This window comes from Saccopteryx bilineata, chromosome 8, assembly GCF_036850765.1.
Source record: "Saccopteryx bilineata isolate mSacBil1 chromosome 8, mSacBil1_pri_phased_curated, whole genome shotgun sequence".
Taxonomy (NCBI): Eukaryota; Metazoa; Chordata; class Mammalia; order Chiroptera; family Emballonuridae; genus Saccopteryx; species Saccopteryx bilineata.
In genome coordinates, this window is record NC_089497.1 from 49688983 (window position 1) to 49708248 (window position 19266).

Consider the following 19266-nt stretch of genomic DNA (forward strand, 5'->3'; position numbering starts at 1 on the left):
CAGAGAGTTTCTAAGTACCCTTCACCTAGCTTTCTCCAAAGATAACATCTTACATAAGCAGAATGCATGATCAAAACAAGGAAACTGACAGTGGTGCAAGACTATTAACTCAACTCTACAGCCCATTCAAATTTCACCAGTTTTTATATGTATTCTTTGCATGTGTAGTTCTATGAAATTTATCACATGTATAGTTTAATGTAACAACCACCATAATCAGAATACTGAACTGTTCCATCATGTAAACGAAACAAAACCTCCTTCTGAATACTCCTTTATAGTCACCCCTGGCAACCTCTGATCTATTCTTCATTGCTATAAATTCCTCTCTTGAGAATTCAATATAAATAGAATCATACAGTGTCTAACCTCTTGAGATTGATTTTTTTCAGTCAGCATAATGCCCCTGAGATTAATCTAAGTTATTGCATGTGTTAAAAGCTTGTTCCACGGTTATTTATTCACCTGCTGAAGGAGGTTTGGGTTGTTACTAGTTTTTGATTATTACAAATAAAGCTGCTGTATTTGTATACAGGTTTTTATGTAAACATAGATTTCATTTCTCTAGGGCCAATATCCATAAGTGTGATTGCTGAATAATACAATAAGTATATTTTTGATTTTGCACAAATTGCCAAACTGTTTTCCACGACAGCAGTAACACGTCACACACCCACCAGCAATGTAGGCAAGTCCAGCTTCTCTGCATCCTTGCTGACACTTGATATTGTCAGGATGTGTGCTTTTGGCTTGGGTGGCACATGCCAGCCTTTAAGAGTAAAAACCTTGGACATCATTTGATTATCAGCCCTGTGGATTCATATGCATTCTGACTAGAGCAGATCCTGAAGGGAAGTGGAGTATGTTTTAGGCTCCAAACTCTTTTTCTTTTTTTGAGAGAAAGAGAGAGATAGATAGATAGATAGAGAGAGAGAGAGAGAGAGAGACAAGACAGAGAGACAGAAAGGAAGAGAAATGAGAAGCATCAACTCGTAATTGAGATACTTTAGTTGTTCACTGATTGCTTTCTCCTATGTGCCTTGACCAGGGGCCTCCAGCTGAGCGAGGGACCCCTTGCTCAAGCCAGCGACCTTGAACTCAAGCCAGAAACCTTGGGCTTCAATCCAGTGACTTTGGGCTCAAGCCAGTGACCACAAGGTCATGTCTCTGATCCCATTCTCAAGCCAGTGACCCCACATTCAAGTCAGATGAGCCCATGCTCAAGCCGGTAACTTCAGGGTTTCGAACCTGGGCCCTTAGTGTCCTGGGTCAATACTCTATCCACTGCACCACCACCTGGTCAGGTTAGGCTCTGAATTCTTATCAAGCTTTTGCTATGTGCTAGGTACTGTGGCAGGTGCTAGGAAATACACAAAAACATTGTATTTGACTTTGTGGACTCAGTATATAGCAGAGGAGAATAATAAATGAATAGTTAAATATGATTATAAAAGACTGAATAGGTAAGTGTATAGTAACATAGGTATATGCAAGTGCTATCAGCATTGATAAAGAACTGTGGTTTAGGACGATGGCTCTTAAACTTCAGAATTGATAAGAATCGCCTAAAGAGCTTGTTAAAATACAGATCTGGTCATCATGCCCAAGTTTCCGATTCAGTGGGGACTACAGTAGGACTCCAAGAATTTGTATTTTTACTAAGTTTCCAGATGATACTGATGCTGCTGGTTCAGTGACCACATTTTGATGGATAATATTTTGTTTTGCAGGATGAACAGGAGTTTGTCAGGTGGAAATGAGAAGAGTCTTGAAACAAGAAAGAGTGGGAACAAAGGCATGGCGACGCAAGTGCCCGGTATGCTGGAGGAATGGCCATTGCCCTGTATGATAAGAGCACGATTTTACTTAAATGGAATAAGCAGAAATTGTGATGAAGACCACACTACAAAAGATCTTAAATGCTTACCTAAGGAGCTGTGTAGGCAGTAGAAGTCTCTGAAAAACCAAGTCTGTGTTTGAAAAGAAAAAAGGCTGGCAAGAGGGCAATAGCTACATTGGAAATGGAAAAGAACAGTGAGGGGGCTACTGAATCATTCAGGTGAAAGACAGGTCAGGGCTACACTTGGGCAATGGAGATGGACAAGAGGAGACAGATTTGAGAGATGTTTCAGAAGTTTAATATCTAAGACTTGATGACTAACTGAATGTGTACGGAGACAAAAAAAATCCCAGATGAGGAACAGCTGGATGATAGTGCTATTAACTGAGATAGGAAAGACACAGAAGTAGAAAATGATTAGGGTGAGGTGTGAGTCTGGTTTTTGGTCACCGAATCTGAATCGGCTGAGGTACATCCATCTGACAACATCAACTATGAAGTTAGAAAATGGGATTTGAAAGAGATGGGGCTTGGGGATATATCACAGGAGGGTAAAGACCAAATGAGGGGTATAATGTAAGAAGTGAATCAAGACTGGAAACCAGGCTGATAATAAACGTTACATGGGTAGGTGAGTTCAGGAGCCAGTGAAAGCAGTTGATAAGAAATAGAGAGGTAAAACCAGGGCATTCATGTATGATAAAGTCAAGAAAGGAGAAACAGAGAAGATGGTTAAGTGTTATATAGCTTGAGGCTAAACACAGGATGGAATCTAAAAAGATCAGTTGATTTAATTACTTTGTCAAGAGTCATTTCAGTGGTACCAGGGCATGGGTTGAAGAATGAATGGGAGATGAAGAAGGGGAGTTGGCTAGTAAAAGATCACTCTTTTCAGACGGCTGGTGTTAATAGGAGCCAGAGAGCTGGACCAATAGCTTCAGGGAGAGGCACGACCAAGAGACACATTTCTTCCAGGGGTCTTCAAATGTCTCAAGAGGAATGCCAACAGGTTCTAGTGACTAATCAGTATTAATCCAGTGATAAATCAGTATTTATTTGTCTACCTGACTTAAAATATGCAAAACATAAAATAACTATTTGATCAATAACTACTGATTCATCCATGGGGGCAATTTGAATGTAGTAATCATTCTAGTACCTTTCTCAATAAATTCAGAGGCACATAATTAGTTTAGTCTTATTGACTTTTGGTCTCCGAGAACTCCCTGTGCCCATTATTACTGGCAAAAGATCTCACAGTTATTCTAGTTTTTTCCTTTTAATAGATATAAATATTCCCTTTACGTGTGGGTGTTTTTATTATTATTGAGGCAGGAAGGCAAAGAGATGGACTCCCATATGTGCCTGACCAGGAAGCATGCCCTGTCTGGGGCTGATGTTCTGCCCATCTGGGGCTGCTGCTCTGTTGCTCGGCAATCTAGCTATTTTAGTGCCTGAGATGAGACCATGGAGCCATCCTCAGCGCCCAGGGCCAACTTGCTCATTTGAGCTATGGCTGCAGAAATGGTAGGGGGTTGGGGGGAAGCAGATGGGTCACTTCTCCTGTGTGCCCTGACTGGGAATTGAACCCAGGACCCCCACATGTTGGGCTGATGCCCTACTGCTGAGCCAACTGGCCAGGGCCCCTTAATGTGTTTTGAACTCTCTTCAAAGATGCTTTTCCTGACAAATTCTGTGAGGTCCCTGGTCTCTTCTGGGGAGCTTTTCAGTCTTTGAGGGATGTCCTTTTCACTCCACTATATCTCCACTTTTCCTATGACTTTCAAAAGCCTATCTTTCAATTTTCTCCTTGTTAATATTCATATTTTGTCAGTTTCCTTTTACACACTGAATAATTGAGATAAGTTTTCTGGGCTTATGGATTCAATTGTGTCGTGATTACTTGGCATTTATTGGCTTACTTATAGTTATCTCCTAAGACCAACTCTTAATAAAAAAGCAAGAACCACAGCCAGGGTATTTGCTCTAACTGTAGATGTTTTGAAACTTCCTGTTATGGAAAATTTTATCCTCTTAAGAAATTCTTATTAAAAAGTTCACCTGTCTCTTAAATTGATTAGGCTTTTTACAATTTAACTTAGTTCAATTTTTAACACCTGGCATGATTTCTAAATTGTTAAATCTTTAATGTGTCTATATTTTTATCATCAGCTTGGTCATCTAGTCTATAGCATTTGTCCTCAAACATTGGAATCACCTACAGAGTTAAAAAAAAAAAAGTGCTGCTAGTGTATTCCCCCCCCCCAGATATTCTGACTTAACTGGTTTAGGGTGAAGCTTGGGTATCTAATCTTTTAAAAACTCCCTAGAAGATTCTAATATGAACTGAATTTGAGAAATCATCGGTTTAAGTATATTCTTATGACAAATAATCTACTTTAAAAAATTGACAAAGAGCCCTGGCCGGTTGGCTCAGCGGTAGAGTGTCGGCCTGGCGTGCGGGGGACCAGGGTTCGATTCCCGGCCAGGGCACATAGGAGAAGCGCCCATTTGCTTCTCCACCCCCACCCCCTCCTTCCTCTCTCTCTCTCTCTTCCCCTCCCGCAGCCAAGGCTCCATTGGAGCAAAGATGGCCCGGGCGCTGGGGATGGCTCCTTGGCCTCTGCCCCAGGCGCTAGAGTGGCTCTGGTCACGGCAGAGCGACACCCCGGAGGGGCAGAGCGTCGCCCCTGGTGGGCATGCCGGGTGGATCCCGGTCGGGTGCATGCGGGAGTCTGACTGTCTCTCCCCGTTTTCAGCTTCAGAAAAATACAAAAAAAAAAAAAATTGACAAAGGATGTAACAGACATTTCTCCAAAGAAGATATACAAATGGCCAATAAATACATGAAAAGATGCTCAACATTATTAGCCATCAGAGAAATGCAAATCAAAATCACAATAATTTGAGTAAAATCAAAACCACAAAAGCACTTTGTTGGCTAAAACAAAATAGATGGATGATAACAAGTGTTGACAATGATGTAGAGAAATTGGAACCTCCTTACATTGCAGGTGAGATTGTCAAATATACAGTTTCTTTAGAAAACAGATCAGCTTTTATGTAGATACAGAGCCACAACCATATGACCTAGAAATTTCAGTTCTAGGTATACAGCAAATATAAACACACGACCACACAAACACTTGTACATAAATGTTCATAGCAGCATACTATTTTAATAGCCAAAAAGTGGAAACAACCAAATACCTATCAACTGATGAATGGAAAAACAAAGTGTGGGATATGCATGCAACAGAACATTATTCATCAATAGAAAGAAACGGAGTACTGCTTTCTACTACAACATAGGCGAACCCTCTAATCATTATGTTAACATGGTGCTAAGTGAAAGAAGCCAGACCCAAAGGTCACATGCTTCAGAATTCCGTTTATGAGTATTGATCAGATTAGGCAAATCTATAGAGACAGAAAGTAGTTGCCAGAGGCCGAGGGAAAGGAGGAATGGGGAGACACTGCAAATGGGTATAAGGTTTCCTTTTTTCCTTTTCCCGAGAGAGGCAGGGAGAGAGAGACAAGAACCTCATGCTGCTCCTGCATGTGCCCTGACCGGGGAAATGAACTGGCGACCTCAACACTCCGGGATATTGCTCCAACAACTGCAGTATCTGGCCAGGGCTTAATTTATTTTTAATTTTTTTTAGAGAGACAGAGAGAGAGAGAGAGAAAAGGGAGGGGGAAGGGAAGCATTTACTGTTCCACTCAGTTGTGCATTATTTGGTTGCTTCCCGTGTGTGCCCTGATCAAGGATCAAACCCGAACCCACACCCTTGTTACCTCGGGACGACACTATTTACCGACTGGGCTAATCAGCCAGGGCCTGAGGTTTCTTTCTGGGGTAATAAAAATGTTCTGGAATTAGACAGTGGTGATGTTTGCCCAACCTTGTGAATATACTAAAAATTACTGAACTGTATACTTTAAAAAGGTAAATTTCCTGGTATGTGAATTACATTTCAACAGAAAAAAAGGATAAGTATGTTCTTATTGTTATCTTATGTCTGAGAAATGTTTAGCCATGGAAATTTGAGAAAGACTCTCTGCAATAAATTTCTGTTTCACTCCTGTTTGTTGTACATCTCACACCAAACTAGGCCACCTCCTCTCTTTCTTTTTGAGACTCTAAAGTCCAGGGCAAAGTCTCATGATGTGTCAGAATGAAACATCTGGCTTTGGTCATAGAAGGAAAACTAATCCTAGAGAAGGAAACCTAGAATGTCTCTCTGAATGACAGGCCATTATCCAGCCCGGAAGGGGGGAGGTCGATGGGGATGTGACAGAAACCTATTAAATCACCATAAGATCTTGAGTATGATAGAATGAAATTCTAGAATAGCTGAAAGAGAGATACCACTTAAAAATTCAGATATGCAAATTTAGGACATGAAAAATGAAGTAACAATTTCACAAAACATGTATGATTTAAGAATGACCATTATCTCCTAAAAGATTGTGTAGGCAATAAAATATAGTTTAATAAAATGGGGCCCATAATTGATTTGACTAAAATGTATTACCTACTAATGGGAATTTTTGTTGCTCTCTCTTTAAAACATTTAAAAAAATTTTAATTTTGGTAAGATACAATAAAATTACATATAATAAAATGACGTAAAATGACCATCTTAATCATTTTAAGTGTATAGTTCAGTTATGTTCATTACATTTATATTGTTGTTCAACCAATCTCCAGAACTTTTTCATTCTGCAAAGCTGAAACTTTATACCCATTAAACCAGGGGTCTCAAACTCAACTCAGCATGTGGGCCGCAGAGCAAGATCACAGCCGTTAGGCGGGCCGCACTAGGTCTACAAAAGGCAACTGTTACGCAACACTTTTCTTGAACTTCGTGGATTAGTCTGCGGGCTGCACAAAATTGTTCGGCGGGCCGCATGCGGCCCGCGGGCTGCAAGTTTGAGACCCCTGCATTAAACAATTCACTGAACATTAACTGAAACTCTGTACCCATTAAACAACAATTCCCCATTTCTCTCTCCTCCTGGCCCCTGACAGCCACCATTCTAGCTTCTATTTCCACGAGTCTGACTATGATAGATACTTCATATAAGTAGATTCACACAGTATTGTGAATCACATAGTATTTGTCTTTTTGTGGCTGGCTTGTTTCACTTAACATAATGTCCTCAAGGTTCAGCCATGCTTTAGGATGTGTCAGGATCTCCTTCCTTTCTCAGGCTGAATAATATTCCATTGAATGTATATAATACCTCTTATTATCCATTCATCTGTCAAATGGACACTTGGTTTGCTTGCTTCTTTTGCTGGGAGATGGGCCCAATCACTAAGGTTGATGTCAGAGTATTACCCTGCTTTTTCCTAATAAGGTGTTTGGTAAAATTATCAGAAACAGAAAGACTGTCAGAGTTGGGGCTCATATCATGGCTAAAGGGATTATATCAAGAGTAAATTCAGGAGTCTAGGCAGACTCGTAAGATTAAGACACATATACCAGATGTTGGGAAATACAAAAAGTAAGGACAAGCAGTGATAACCTAGGGGTTGAATATGAAGGATATTTAAAACCAGGAGATCATTCTGAGAGTCAACCAAGGAGTAAACTGGGAGTGAGAATCAAGCAGGAGCAGGGAGTGCAGAAAATTAGCAGAGGTCCCAGGGAGTGAAGGGGGTACCAGAAAGATCCAAGATAGCCTAGATAGCCACAGCAAAGGTCTGGGATTCCGGCTTGTGCCTAGAACCAAAGTATGCCCAGATTCTGGGGGTGGGACTAAAATGGTAATTGGGAGTTAAGGGGGAGGGGCAATTACAAACTATAGAAATGATCCCTGAAAGTATAGTCTTGAAGGGCAGTTACAAAAAGAAGGGTATACAGGTTAGAAGCCAGTCAATTCTTTGCAACCCAGGACACTGGTCCAGTGTGAAATTTCTCAGGATGGGAAATAATGGTTCAGATGTTACATAAACAGTATTGCCAGCTTGTCTTTCTTTTCTCTTTTTCTTCTTCTTTTAAAGAGTTCAGAATATATAGGTACAGATGTGCAGAAAAAAACATGTTTCTAGAAAATTATATTCAGTTCTCTAATTTGCCAGTTTTTCTGTGCTGCGGCATGTTTTCCAGCAAACAAAATGTACAAATAAATCTATCAAGGGCAGAAAGGCAGTAGGAGACAGCTGCAGCCGCGGCATCCGGGAGTGACAATGATTAATTCCTAGATCTGCTCAGTCAGATAGAAACAAAGGTCACTGTGCATAGATTAGAATCCTGATCACCACCTCCTACCAACACCAACACACACACACACACACACACACACACATACTCTCTCTCTCTCTCTCTCTCTCTCTCTCTCTATGGTTCACCATTGAGAATGGCAAAACTCAAATGCCTGATGAATGTTTACTATCTGACAATTCCCCCTCCCCCAAAGCAAGCTCTTTAGTGGAATGGTGATGAAACAAGGCATAGAATAGGATCAAAAACTGATTAATGTCAGATTACTGTCTAATCTTGTTAGCATCCAAATTAAGTAAAATTCTGATGCTCAACTATATTTACAAAAGCAAAGGGAACAGAAAATTTAAGAATAAATCTTGATACAATAATTTGATCAAAGTATGAAAGTCTATTAGGGTGAAACAGTTGAACACATGCGAACATTTGATATTATGTAATGAAGGTATTTGGAAGTTGACTCTGCCCTCATGTTCAATAGTAGTACCACAAAGACATTGTCACTTCCTTTTCATGACTCCTATAATTGTAGATCCCTAACAGATTGACTTTTTAAATAAAAAAAATCTTGGGCTAGAAATAGTGTTCTTTTTTTAAATTTTCCCCATTGATTTGAGAAGGAGAGAGGAAGGGAGAGAGAGAGAAAAGCATCCATTTGTTGTTCCACTTAGTTGTGTACTCATTGGTTGCTTCTCATACATGCCCTGACCAGGGATTAAATTTGCAACCTTGGGGCACAGTAACAATGTTTTATCCACTGAGCCACTGGCTAGGACCTAGAAAAGGTATTTTTAAATGCACAAATTATAAATATTTATCTCAGTGAATTATCACAAAGAAGATACATATGAACTAGCACCTGAGTCCAGAAAGAAAACATTACAACACCTCAAAATCTCAATTCATAATTATGTTTCTCACTAAAGGGAAATCACTGTCATGAATTTAACACAATACTTTAATTATGCCTGGTTTTGAACTTAATATAATGGGAAGCGTGTAGTACATGCTCTTTGGTGGCTGGCTTTTTAAATTTGACTTTTGTAGATTCTTCCATGTTTTTGGAAGTAATTGTAATTCACTCATTTTCATTGTTGTGTGGAATTCCATTATAAGACTACACCATGACTTACTTATTCCTTCTACTATTGGAGGTTTTTTTTGAAGTGATTACAAATAATGCTACCATGAATATTCTTTATACAACTCTCGGTATAAATAAATGTGGATACACTTCTCCTGGGGATAATTTAGAAGTGGATTTGCTGACTCACAGGTATATGTGTTATTTTAGAAGATATGCCAAATTATTTTCCAAAGTGGCTGTATCTATTTGCACTCTCACTGTGAACAGATGAGAGTTTTATAGCTTTACATCTTTATCTTAACATTATCTTTAAAACTGAAAGCCATTTGGTGTTATATCTCTGACAAGAGAAAAATCTGAGATGCCCCAAGTTGAATTATAGCAGGCTAGAGGATGAGAGGAAGAGAAAAGAGAGGTTAATCAGTTAACAGCCATGGGTCTAAAATCAACAAAAGACTGCTTCTACTCCTGAATACATATTGGAACTTTGAATCAACTTCCAGGAGGCTATTTCAGTGATTATCTACAAAGAATAGAAGATCACCAGATGCCAGCACATACTGCTTATGCATGAACTTTCTGGACTGCTGTCCACCACCAATTCAAAAGCACCAAGTACTTCTTCTTTATGGATTATTCACCTATTTCAGAACTATTTCCTCTTAACCTTCTCCTCTCCCCCTTATATACAGGCAATATAAATTCTTTCAAAACAATTGACATTTTTCTTCTCTAAACACTGTATTAAAAAGCCGTATGAGCCCAGGTTGGGGGACATGTCCATCTTGTGCACCGAGCCCGGCTGCAGGTGGTCTAGACTGGATGGCCCGGGGCCTGGTCCTTCTTCTCTGGCTAATATATGGCTCAATAAACCTTTTCTTTCAGGACAGCTTTCAGCCTTGAAGGTTTTGTTTAACATCTTATTTTAATTTGCTTTTCCCATCCATAGGCAACTGCTAAATTACCTCCTGTCTCTACAGACTTGTCTATTCTAGACATTTCATATAGATGGACAATATATGGTCTTTTTGTGACTGACTTCTTTCATTTGGACATTTGAGTCATTTCTGCTTTGGGCCTATTGTGAATAATGCTGCTATGAACATTCAAATATTTATGTAGACATGTTTTCATTTTCTTGGGTATAACCTAGCCATTTAATTGCTGGGTAATGTGGTAACTATATTTAATATTTGGAGGAACTACCCAATTGTTTTCCACAACAGCTGCACTATTTTACATTCCCACCAGCAGTATATGAGGTTCCAGTTTATCCACATCCTCATCAACACTTGTTATTCTCTCTCATTTTTTATTCTAGCCATCCTAGAGGATAGAAAGTGGTAACTCACTGTGGTTGTGATTTGCATTTCCTTCATGGCTAATGATGCCAAACATCTCTCCATGTGCTTATTGGCCCTTTGTGTATTTTTTGTTTGTTTGTTTGGAGACATCTATTCAGATCCTTTGCACATTATAAAATTGGGTTATCTTTCTTTTTTTTTTTTTTTTTTTTTCATTTTTTTTTTTTTTTTTTTCATTTTTCTGAAGCTGGAAACAGGGAGAGACAGTCAGACAGACTCCCGCATGCGCCCGACCGGGATCCACCCGGCACGCCCACCAGGGGGCGACGCTCTGCCCACCAGGGGGCGATGCTCTGCCCATCCTGGGCGTCGCCATGTTGCGACCCTCCTGGGTGTCGCCATATTGCGACCAGAGCCACTCTAGCGCCTGGGGCAGAGGCCACAGAGCCATCCCCAGCGCCCGGGCCATCTTTGCTCCAATGGAGTCTTGGCTGCGGGAGGGGACGAGAGAGACAGAGAGGAAGGCGCGGCGGAGGGGTGGAGAAGCAAATGGGCGCTTCTCCTATGTGCCCTAGCCGGGAATCGAACCCGGGTCCTCCGCACGCTAGGCCGACGCTCTACCGCTGAGCCAACCGGCCAGGGCCTGGGTTATCTTTCTAGTATTGAGTTATAAGCATTCTTTATATAGTCTAGATATATGTCCCTTATCAGATATATGATTTGAAAATATTTTCTCCCATTCTCTGGGTTCTTTTAACTTTCTTGATAGTGTTCTTTGAAGCACAAAAATTTTAAATTTGATGACACTATATGTATTAATTTTTCTTCTGTTTTTTGCACTCTCGATGTCATTTACTGATGTTGTCTTGATAAAAAAAAATTCTTAGTATTTTTACTGCTATCAGTGGTGCCATAAAATAGTCTTAGGCAATTCACTTTTGCATTTATAGTATCTATTTTATCTTTCAATTTTCATGATACAAAACCTTAAGTGAGAATTTTTTTTGGAAAACAGTATTAAAAAGTTTTGTCTCCACTGATAAGCTGACATGTTTCTTCCTTTCGGATATTTACTTTGTTTATTTAGGAAACTCCAAGATAATTTTTATAACTTTAATTGAAGAAAAACGTGCATAAGGAATAATATATCAGGCTCTGGTCAGGTAGCTTTTCAACCTTTTTTTTTTTTTCATGGCACAAATACCCACTAATTACTAAGTTCAGTGCCCCTGATTAAATACAACCGTTTTCATCTCATGGCACAAATAAATTAGTTACTAAAGAAGAAGAGGTCAGGGCCCCTTTTTCTTTAGTAATTAGTTTATGAGTGCGTAGAAACAAAGGTTGAAAATCCCTGGAAGAGCATCATCTCTGTACACCAGGTTGTCCACACGGTTTGATCCCTGGCCAGGGCACATACAAGAATCAACCAATGAATGCATAAGTAAGTGAAACAACAAGTCAGTGTTTCTCTCCCTCTCTCTGAAATCAATTTTTAAAAAGTACATTATAAGCATCTGACCTGGGTGGCACAGTAGAGTTGGACCTGTGTTGACCTGGAATGCTGAGGTCTCAGTTCGAAACCCCTGGCTTGCCCTATCAAGTTACATACAAGGAAAACAACTATGAGTTGATGCTTCCTGCTCCCCCACTCCTCCTTTCTCTCACTTCCCTCTTTTAAAAGAAAAGTATATTATAAACATATAATTCCATGAATTTTTGAAAACCAATACACCTACATGCAACTAGCAAGCAGGTCAAGAAATGAACATTACCGGCATTCCAGAAGCTTTCTTCTTGTTACTGAGCTCCCCACCCCCAACCTCTAGAGCAGGGGTCCCCAAACTAAGGCCCGAGGGCCGCATGCGGCCCCCTGAGGCCATTTATCCAGCCCCCGCCGCACTTCTGGAAGGGGCACCTCTTTCATTGGTGGTCAGTGAGAGGAGCATAGTTCCCATTGAAATACTGGTCAGTTTGTTGATTTAAATTTACTTGTTCTTTGTTTTAAATATTGTATTTGTTCCCGTTTTGTATTTTTTACTTTAAAATAAGATATGTGCAGTGTGCATAGGGATTTGTTCATAGTTGTTTTTTTTATAGTCCGGCCCACCAATGGTCTGAGGGACAGTGAACTGGCCCCCTGTGTAAAAATTTGGGGACCCCTGCTCTAGAGTAACTATTAATACTATCCTGACTTCTAACATCATAAATTAGATTTACCTGGTTTTGTACTTCACATAAGTGGACTCATTCAGGGTAAATCTTTGTGCCTGGCTTTTTTTTCTTTTTCTTTTTTTTTCTCAACATTATTTTTGTGAATGTTATCCATATTGTTGCACGCAGTTGTAGACTATTTATTCTCATTGTTGTATAGTAGCTGACCATCAAATATACGGTGATTTATTATTACTACTAATGGACAATTGAGAAGTTTCCAGTTTGGGTCGATCATGAATAGCACTGTTAAGAACATTCTAGTACATCTATTTTGGTGAATACATGTATGCAATTTTTGCTGGAATTTCTGACATGGTGTATGAACATGTTCAAGTTTAGAAGATTATACTGAGCTATTTTCTAAAGTGATTATAACAATGTATACACCCACAAAAATGCAGAGGAATTCCAGATGCTCCCCATCCTTTTCAACACTTGGTTTTGTCAAACTTTAAAAAAATTCTTTCTTGCAAATATTCAAGTGAGCATGTAGTGGTATCTCATTGTGGCTTTACTTTGCATTTCTCCGATGACTAATAAAATTGAGCACGTTTTTATTTGTTTATTGGATACCTGGATGTATTTTTTTGAAGCAGCTGTTTCTTTTCCCCATTAAAAAATTGTGTTCTCTGTGTTTTTATTATTGATTTATAGTTTTTTATCCTGGATAAATATCCTTTGATAATACTATACATGCATTGTGAATATATTCTCCCACTCTATGGCTTTTTCCTCTCTTAGTGGTATATTTTAGTGAACAAAAGATGTTCTCAGTATTTAGATAGAACAATTTAACAATCTTTTCTTTCATTAATAGTATTTATACTTTTGTGTCCTATTGAAGACATGTTTGCCTGCTCCAAGTTCATGAATATATTCTCCTTTATTATCTTCTTGAAGCTTTATTGTTTGACTTTTGCTTTTAGACATACAGTCCACCTGCAGATGATTTTGTTAGGTAGGATTCCAGTTCCATTCCCCCCCCCCATGTGAAGAGTCAACTGAACCAGCACCATTTATTTAAAAAGTGTCCATATGTGCTTGGGTCTGTTTCTAGGTTCTCTATATTCTGTTCCATCGGTCTGTTTATCTATCCCCTGCCCCAACAGCATACTCAGCATGTCTTAATTACTAGCTTTGTAATGAATCTTAATACCCAAAAGAGGAAATTCCCTCATTTTGTCCATTTTTTTTCCCCAGGCTATTTTTAGCCCTTTGAATTTCCATATAAATTTGAGACTCAGTTTGGTGAGTTCACCAGAAAAAAAAATGTTGGAACTTTCCTCATAATTATATTAAATTATACATCAGTCTGGGGAGAAATTATAACTTTAAAATACTGAATCTTCCAGTCTAGAAATATATGATTTATTTATTTAGAACTCTTTATAACTTCTCTTAAAATGTGTTATGGTCTTCTATGAAGAGATATTGCATATCTTTTCCTAGTGTATTAGATAGGGTTCAATCAGAGAAACAGAACCAGTAGGCTATATATGGATTTGTCACAGGCCATTGACAATAACCATCAAACCAAAAATGATAGATGAGATCCCAGAAATCCTCCTACGGCACAATATAAGTGCAAACTTTCTCTTTTTTTTTTTTTTTTTTTTATTTTTCTGAAGCTGGAAACGGGGAGAGACAGTCAGACAGACTCCCGCATGCGCCCGACCGGGATCCACCTGGCACGCCCACCAGGGGCGAAGCTCTGCCCACCAGGGGGCGATGCTCTGCCCCTCCGGGGCGTCGCTCTGCCGAGACCAGAGCCACTCTAGCGCCTGGGGCAGAGGCCAAGGAGCCATCCCCAGCGCCCCGGCCATCTTTGCTCCAATAGAGCCTTGGCTGCGGGAGGGGAAGAGAGAGACAGAGAGGAAGGAGAGGGGGAGGGGTGGAGAAGCAAATGGGCGCTTCTCCTATGTGCCCTGGTCAGGAATCGAACCCGGGTCCCCCGCACGCCAGGCTGACGCTCTACCGCTGAGCCAACCGGCCAGGGCCAAAGTGCAAACTTTCTCAAAGCCAGAAAACCAGTACTGCCTTCCTTCCCCCCTGGTCACCTTCCCTTCAGCTCCAATTCCTCAAACCACAAAGTAGACAGATCTGAAACAATCGATATGAAAGGCCTACAGCTCCTATCCCTGAAGCAAGGCTTTATTTTCTGAAAAGCTGTCTTTATTTTTATTTTATTGGTTGATTTTGAAAGGGAGGGAGAGAAAGAGAGAGAGAGAGAAACATTGATTTGTTGTTCCATGTATGCATTCATCGGTGGATTCTTGTATGTGCCCTGACCAGGGATTGAACCTGCAACTTAGTATATCAGTACAACTCTCTAACCAACTTAGTTACCCAGCCAGGGCCTAAAAAGCTATTTTTTTAAAAAAATAGAATATACTTTTTGGATTTGCTCATGTTTTTTTTCCACCCAGGTGATGCATTTGAAGCTCTGAAGCTTAAAATCACATTTCCCATGGTCTCCTGAGCATAGTAGGTGTTTAGCTCAGGAAATATTTACTGTTGATATTGATTAACCTCACTCAGGTGGTAGTATAAGACTTTAAGGAACAGAAAGAACAAACAAAAGATGAGGATGAGTCTAATCCTTTTCAAAAGTGTGTAGACCTTGAGGCCTTTTATTATAATAGAAAATAATGTGAAATCTGGTCTCAGAAGTACAACAACATGCTTGAGAATCATGAGTCATACAGTGTGTTGGGTTTTCTGAAGGCAGAGAATAAATACAGCAATAACAGCGAGTAAACTCTCAGAATAAAAGATAGTCTTTTAATTGAACATGTTTAGCTTCATGCAGAACTTTTTTTTTTTTGTATTTTTCCGAAATTAGAAGCGGGGAGGCAGTCAGACAGACTCCCACATGTGCCCTACCAGGATCCACCTGGCATGCCCCCCAGGGGGCAATGCTCTGCCCATCTGGGGCGTTGCTCCGTTGCAGCTGGAGCCATTCTAGCACCTGAGGCGGAGGCATGAAGAATGTAGAAAATAGAATGCATTATTATATCTGACATTAATGTCTAGAAAAGTTATCAGATGGATTTTAGATCACCTAGAAGGATGCTCTGGAAAAGAATACCAGATACAATATACTTTTTTTCTCATAAGAACCTTCTCAGAAAAATAAGAATGTGTGTAGACCACATTTCCAAATAGCTTTATAGAGCCACACTCAGCACCCAGGCCAACTTTGCTCCAATGGAGCCTTGGTTGCAGAAGGGGAAGAGAGAAATAGAGGAAGGAGAGAGGAAAGGGTGGAGAAGCAGATGGGTGCTTCTCCTGTGTGCCCTGGCCAGGAATCAAACCCAGGACTTCCACACACTGGCTGACACTCTACCACTGAGCCAACTGGCCAGGGCCCCAAAATTTTTGATGTTATATTTTCATTTTCATTCAGTTGAAAATACTTTATAATTTCTATTTTGATTTTTTCCTTGACATGACTTATTTTAAAGTGTTCTGTCTATTTTGCAAATATTTCAGTATTTTCCAGAGATCTTTCTGTTATGGATTTCTAATTTAATCTACTATAGTCAGAGAACATACAATATTTGACTTAAATCCTTTTAAATTTAATGAAGCCTTTTTTATGTCCCAAAATATGATCTACCTTAGTAAACATTCCATGTATACTTGAAAAGAATGGGTATTCTATAGGTGTTGGGTGTAGGATTAAATAAATGTCAGTTAAATCAAGTTGGTTGATAGTTCTATTCAAGTCTTGTCTGTCTTTACTGATTTTCTCTTGCAGATTAAATTTAAAATTTTTTTATCAAAAATGCATTATCTGCAAGAAAATTCAAATGTTAGTATTTTATTTTATTAAAATATTTTTCTTTCCTTTGGTAAATGCATGTGTGTATATGCTTGCATATATACACACAGTCACAAACTTAGAGACCACAGAACTAGAATGAAATAAAGCATCTAATTGTGACGCTACACTTTTGAACAAATCTTATTACTTAAGAAAGCACTTTTGAAACTGAGTTGTCCTATCTTTCACTATTTGACCTTGTAAGTGACTTAACTGCAAAATGTGTTTTTATTCACATTTCTTAATATTTTACTCTTCATGCCAAGTCATGCTCCCACTGCAAGCAAGACAGGCAGTAAATATAGTTGTTCTACTACAACACTGTTTACAAGTGTTCTTATTTTAACAGGATATAGAAATGATTTTAAAACCCTGTAGAATTTTTAAATTCTACAAGGTGCTGTATAAAAAATAATGTGTTTTTGGGGAAATGGCAGGGGCCAAGAACAGTTGAAACATATTTAACTTTGTAACCAGAACACTAATAGAAATAATTATTCCCATTTAAAAACTAGCACTCAGTAAATGTCCACTATCATTTGTACCCAGGATTATAGCCGATTCTTTCAGCTTTAAATCTGCAAGACATAGATCCTCAAGGGTATTTGCCTCCAATAAATAACATTATCATTAAAATCGGCTCTGGATCTGGGCTTTCTTCAACAATCGGTTATTTAAACACAAAGGAAATGTCTTTTCTGCTTCTTCACCTACTCCTACAGCTTTGCCAGGTAGCTTCATGTAGGAAGGACACCAGTGCCTAGAGCCATTAAACCAGCTGCTATTTGTTGTCAGTGAGGGCAGTGCCATAGTATTCTTGGCTTGAGGCTTCCTTTTTAACTGTAAGAAAGCTTGCCCCTAAATTCTTTAAACCATTGATTATCTGGGGAAAAATTACATATGAACCAATAATATTATTTTCTTATTTGCCAATTAGGTATTAATTGGCACTATAGAAAGGTGTTGCAGCTGAAAAGATTGTATTTCATAGTTCTCTACCCTTGAAATGTGTGATTTTCCTAGTCATATTCTGGTAGCAGCCACCACTAGGATTAAACTCTCCTTCCTCCTAGAATCACTGAAAACATATTTACTAAGCACCTATTATATTCCAGGGTCTGTTCTAAATGTTGGGGACAGTGGTGAGCATAACAGACAAAGTCCCCATGTTCATAGCCTTTAATTTACATTTTGGGGGAAGATACAGATACTAAAAAGGTAAATCAATAAATATGGTAATATCAGAGAGTTAAACTTGCTATGAAGAAAATAAAACAGTAATGGAAAATTGAATGAGATGTGGTGGCTGGGTGTCCACTGGATAGAGAGGCTACTTTAGATAAGATGATCAAGGAAGGCTTCTCTGCAGAGGTGACATTTGAGCCAAGACCTATACAAAGAGCAATAACGAGTCACGGAAAGATCTGGAGAAGCCTGTGAGGGACTGGGAACGGTCAGCACGTCAAAGGCCTTGAGATGGGAATAGGTTTAGTGTATCTGAAGAATAGAACGAGAGTGGCTGGAGCATCTTTCGGAGTACACTCAGGTCAGCACGCCACATATCACTGCCATACTGAGGTTGGCCCAGCAGATCAAGTCACTGCTACTTAAAAATTCCATGGCCTCCAAGCTTCAAATGGCCAATGGCACCTCAATATGCCTGCTAGACACATTCAACTGACTGATCCTTATCTGATTGCTAGAACCAGGTAATGGAGTACGACACACTTGATCACCGCTAAGTGTAAGGCTGGTGCAGGGCCAGATGAATTTGGCCTCTCTGAGGGTGTTGTTGAAATCTGATGTGGGCTCCATCCAGAAAAAAACAGCTGAGGGGCAGGGAGAGAGGGCTGGAAGCAGCCTGGGGCAGCGAGGGCACGATGAGGGTACAGAGTGTTAGAGTGGAAGAGATGGACTGGTCCCTGAGACAAGGATCGAATAGCAGGGAAGGCAAGAGTTTCCACGTCCCTCCAGAAGGAAGTTGTCATTTGTTTATTTACTCCGATGAGTCAGTGACTTTCCAACCAGTCAGACTGGCTAGCAGAACAGCCAGTAGTAGAGCTTCACTATATTTGCAGAAGCCTGGCCCCCCCAGACTGGTTCCAATTGTGCTGCCATAAATGTTAGTGTTCCTTTGGAAGATTTCTTTACATATTCTATTTTTTAATCTAAATACTTCATCTTCATAGAAGGACTGTACCCTCCTTTATGAGAGACTCTTCACTCTCTTTTTTGGGGGGGAACCTTGTAGTAGGTAGTACAACATTGGACTAGATCTTTCTCCTCAAGAGGGAACTGTACCGCAAGGTCAGGACCACTGAGGGCAGAACTTCTTACACAGTTTAGTGCCACAGTAGGAGACAAGCTCCTATTTACTATACTGGCTAGCAGCTTACAGTGCCAAAATGATACTAACACTCTGGATTTCACGATGGGAGCTGAGAAATTAGGCATAGGGCTACTTACCTGTTCTTTCTGTAGCGAATTGTGAAGCCAAGAAAGAAAGCGATCAGAAGAAGTCCACAGCTGAGAAAAGTCCATACAATACCCAAGAGGACAGGAGATAATGAAGAAACGGTCCTACTGCTATGGTGGGAAGAGGTCTGAGAACAGAATAAAGAGAAATGGTTAAAAATGAAGGCTCTTCTACAGATAACACATGAACTTCCCCATCGTCACCAAAGCCTGGAAATACATGTCCTTCATGAGCATTTCCCCCTCCTCTTCCACCCTAACTCCCCCCCCCCCACCACCAACAT

At 39.8% G+C, this 19266-nt stretch overlaps 1 protein-coding gene across 3 annotated transcripts in view; it reads right to left on the bottom strand.

Moving 5' to 3' along the window:
* GPR156 (G protein-coupled receptor 156) overlaps nucleotides 1–19266 on the bottom strand; it is a 101979-nt gene that overhangs the window by 41666 nt on the left and 41047 nt on the right. For all 3 annotated transcript variants that reach the window (XM_066241622.1, XM_066241623.1, XM_066241624.1), the window contains exon 3: nucleotides 18974–19110. In XM_066241622.1, coding sequence (XP_066097719.1) covers nucleotides 18974–19110 — 137 coding nt within the window. The remainder of the gene's footprint in view (nucleotides 1–18973; nucleotides 19111–19266) is intronic.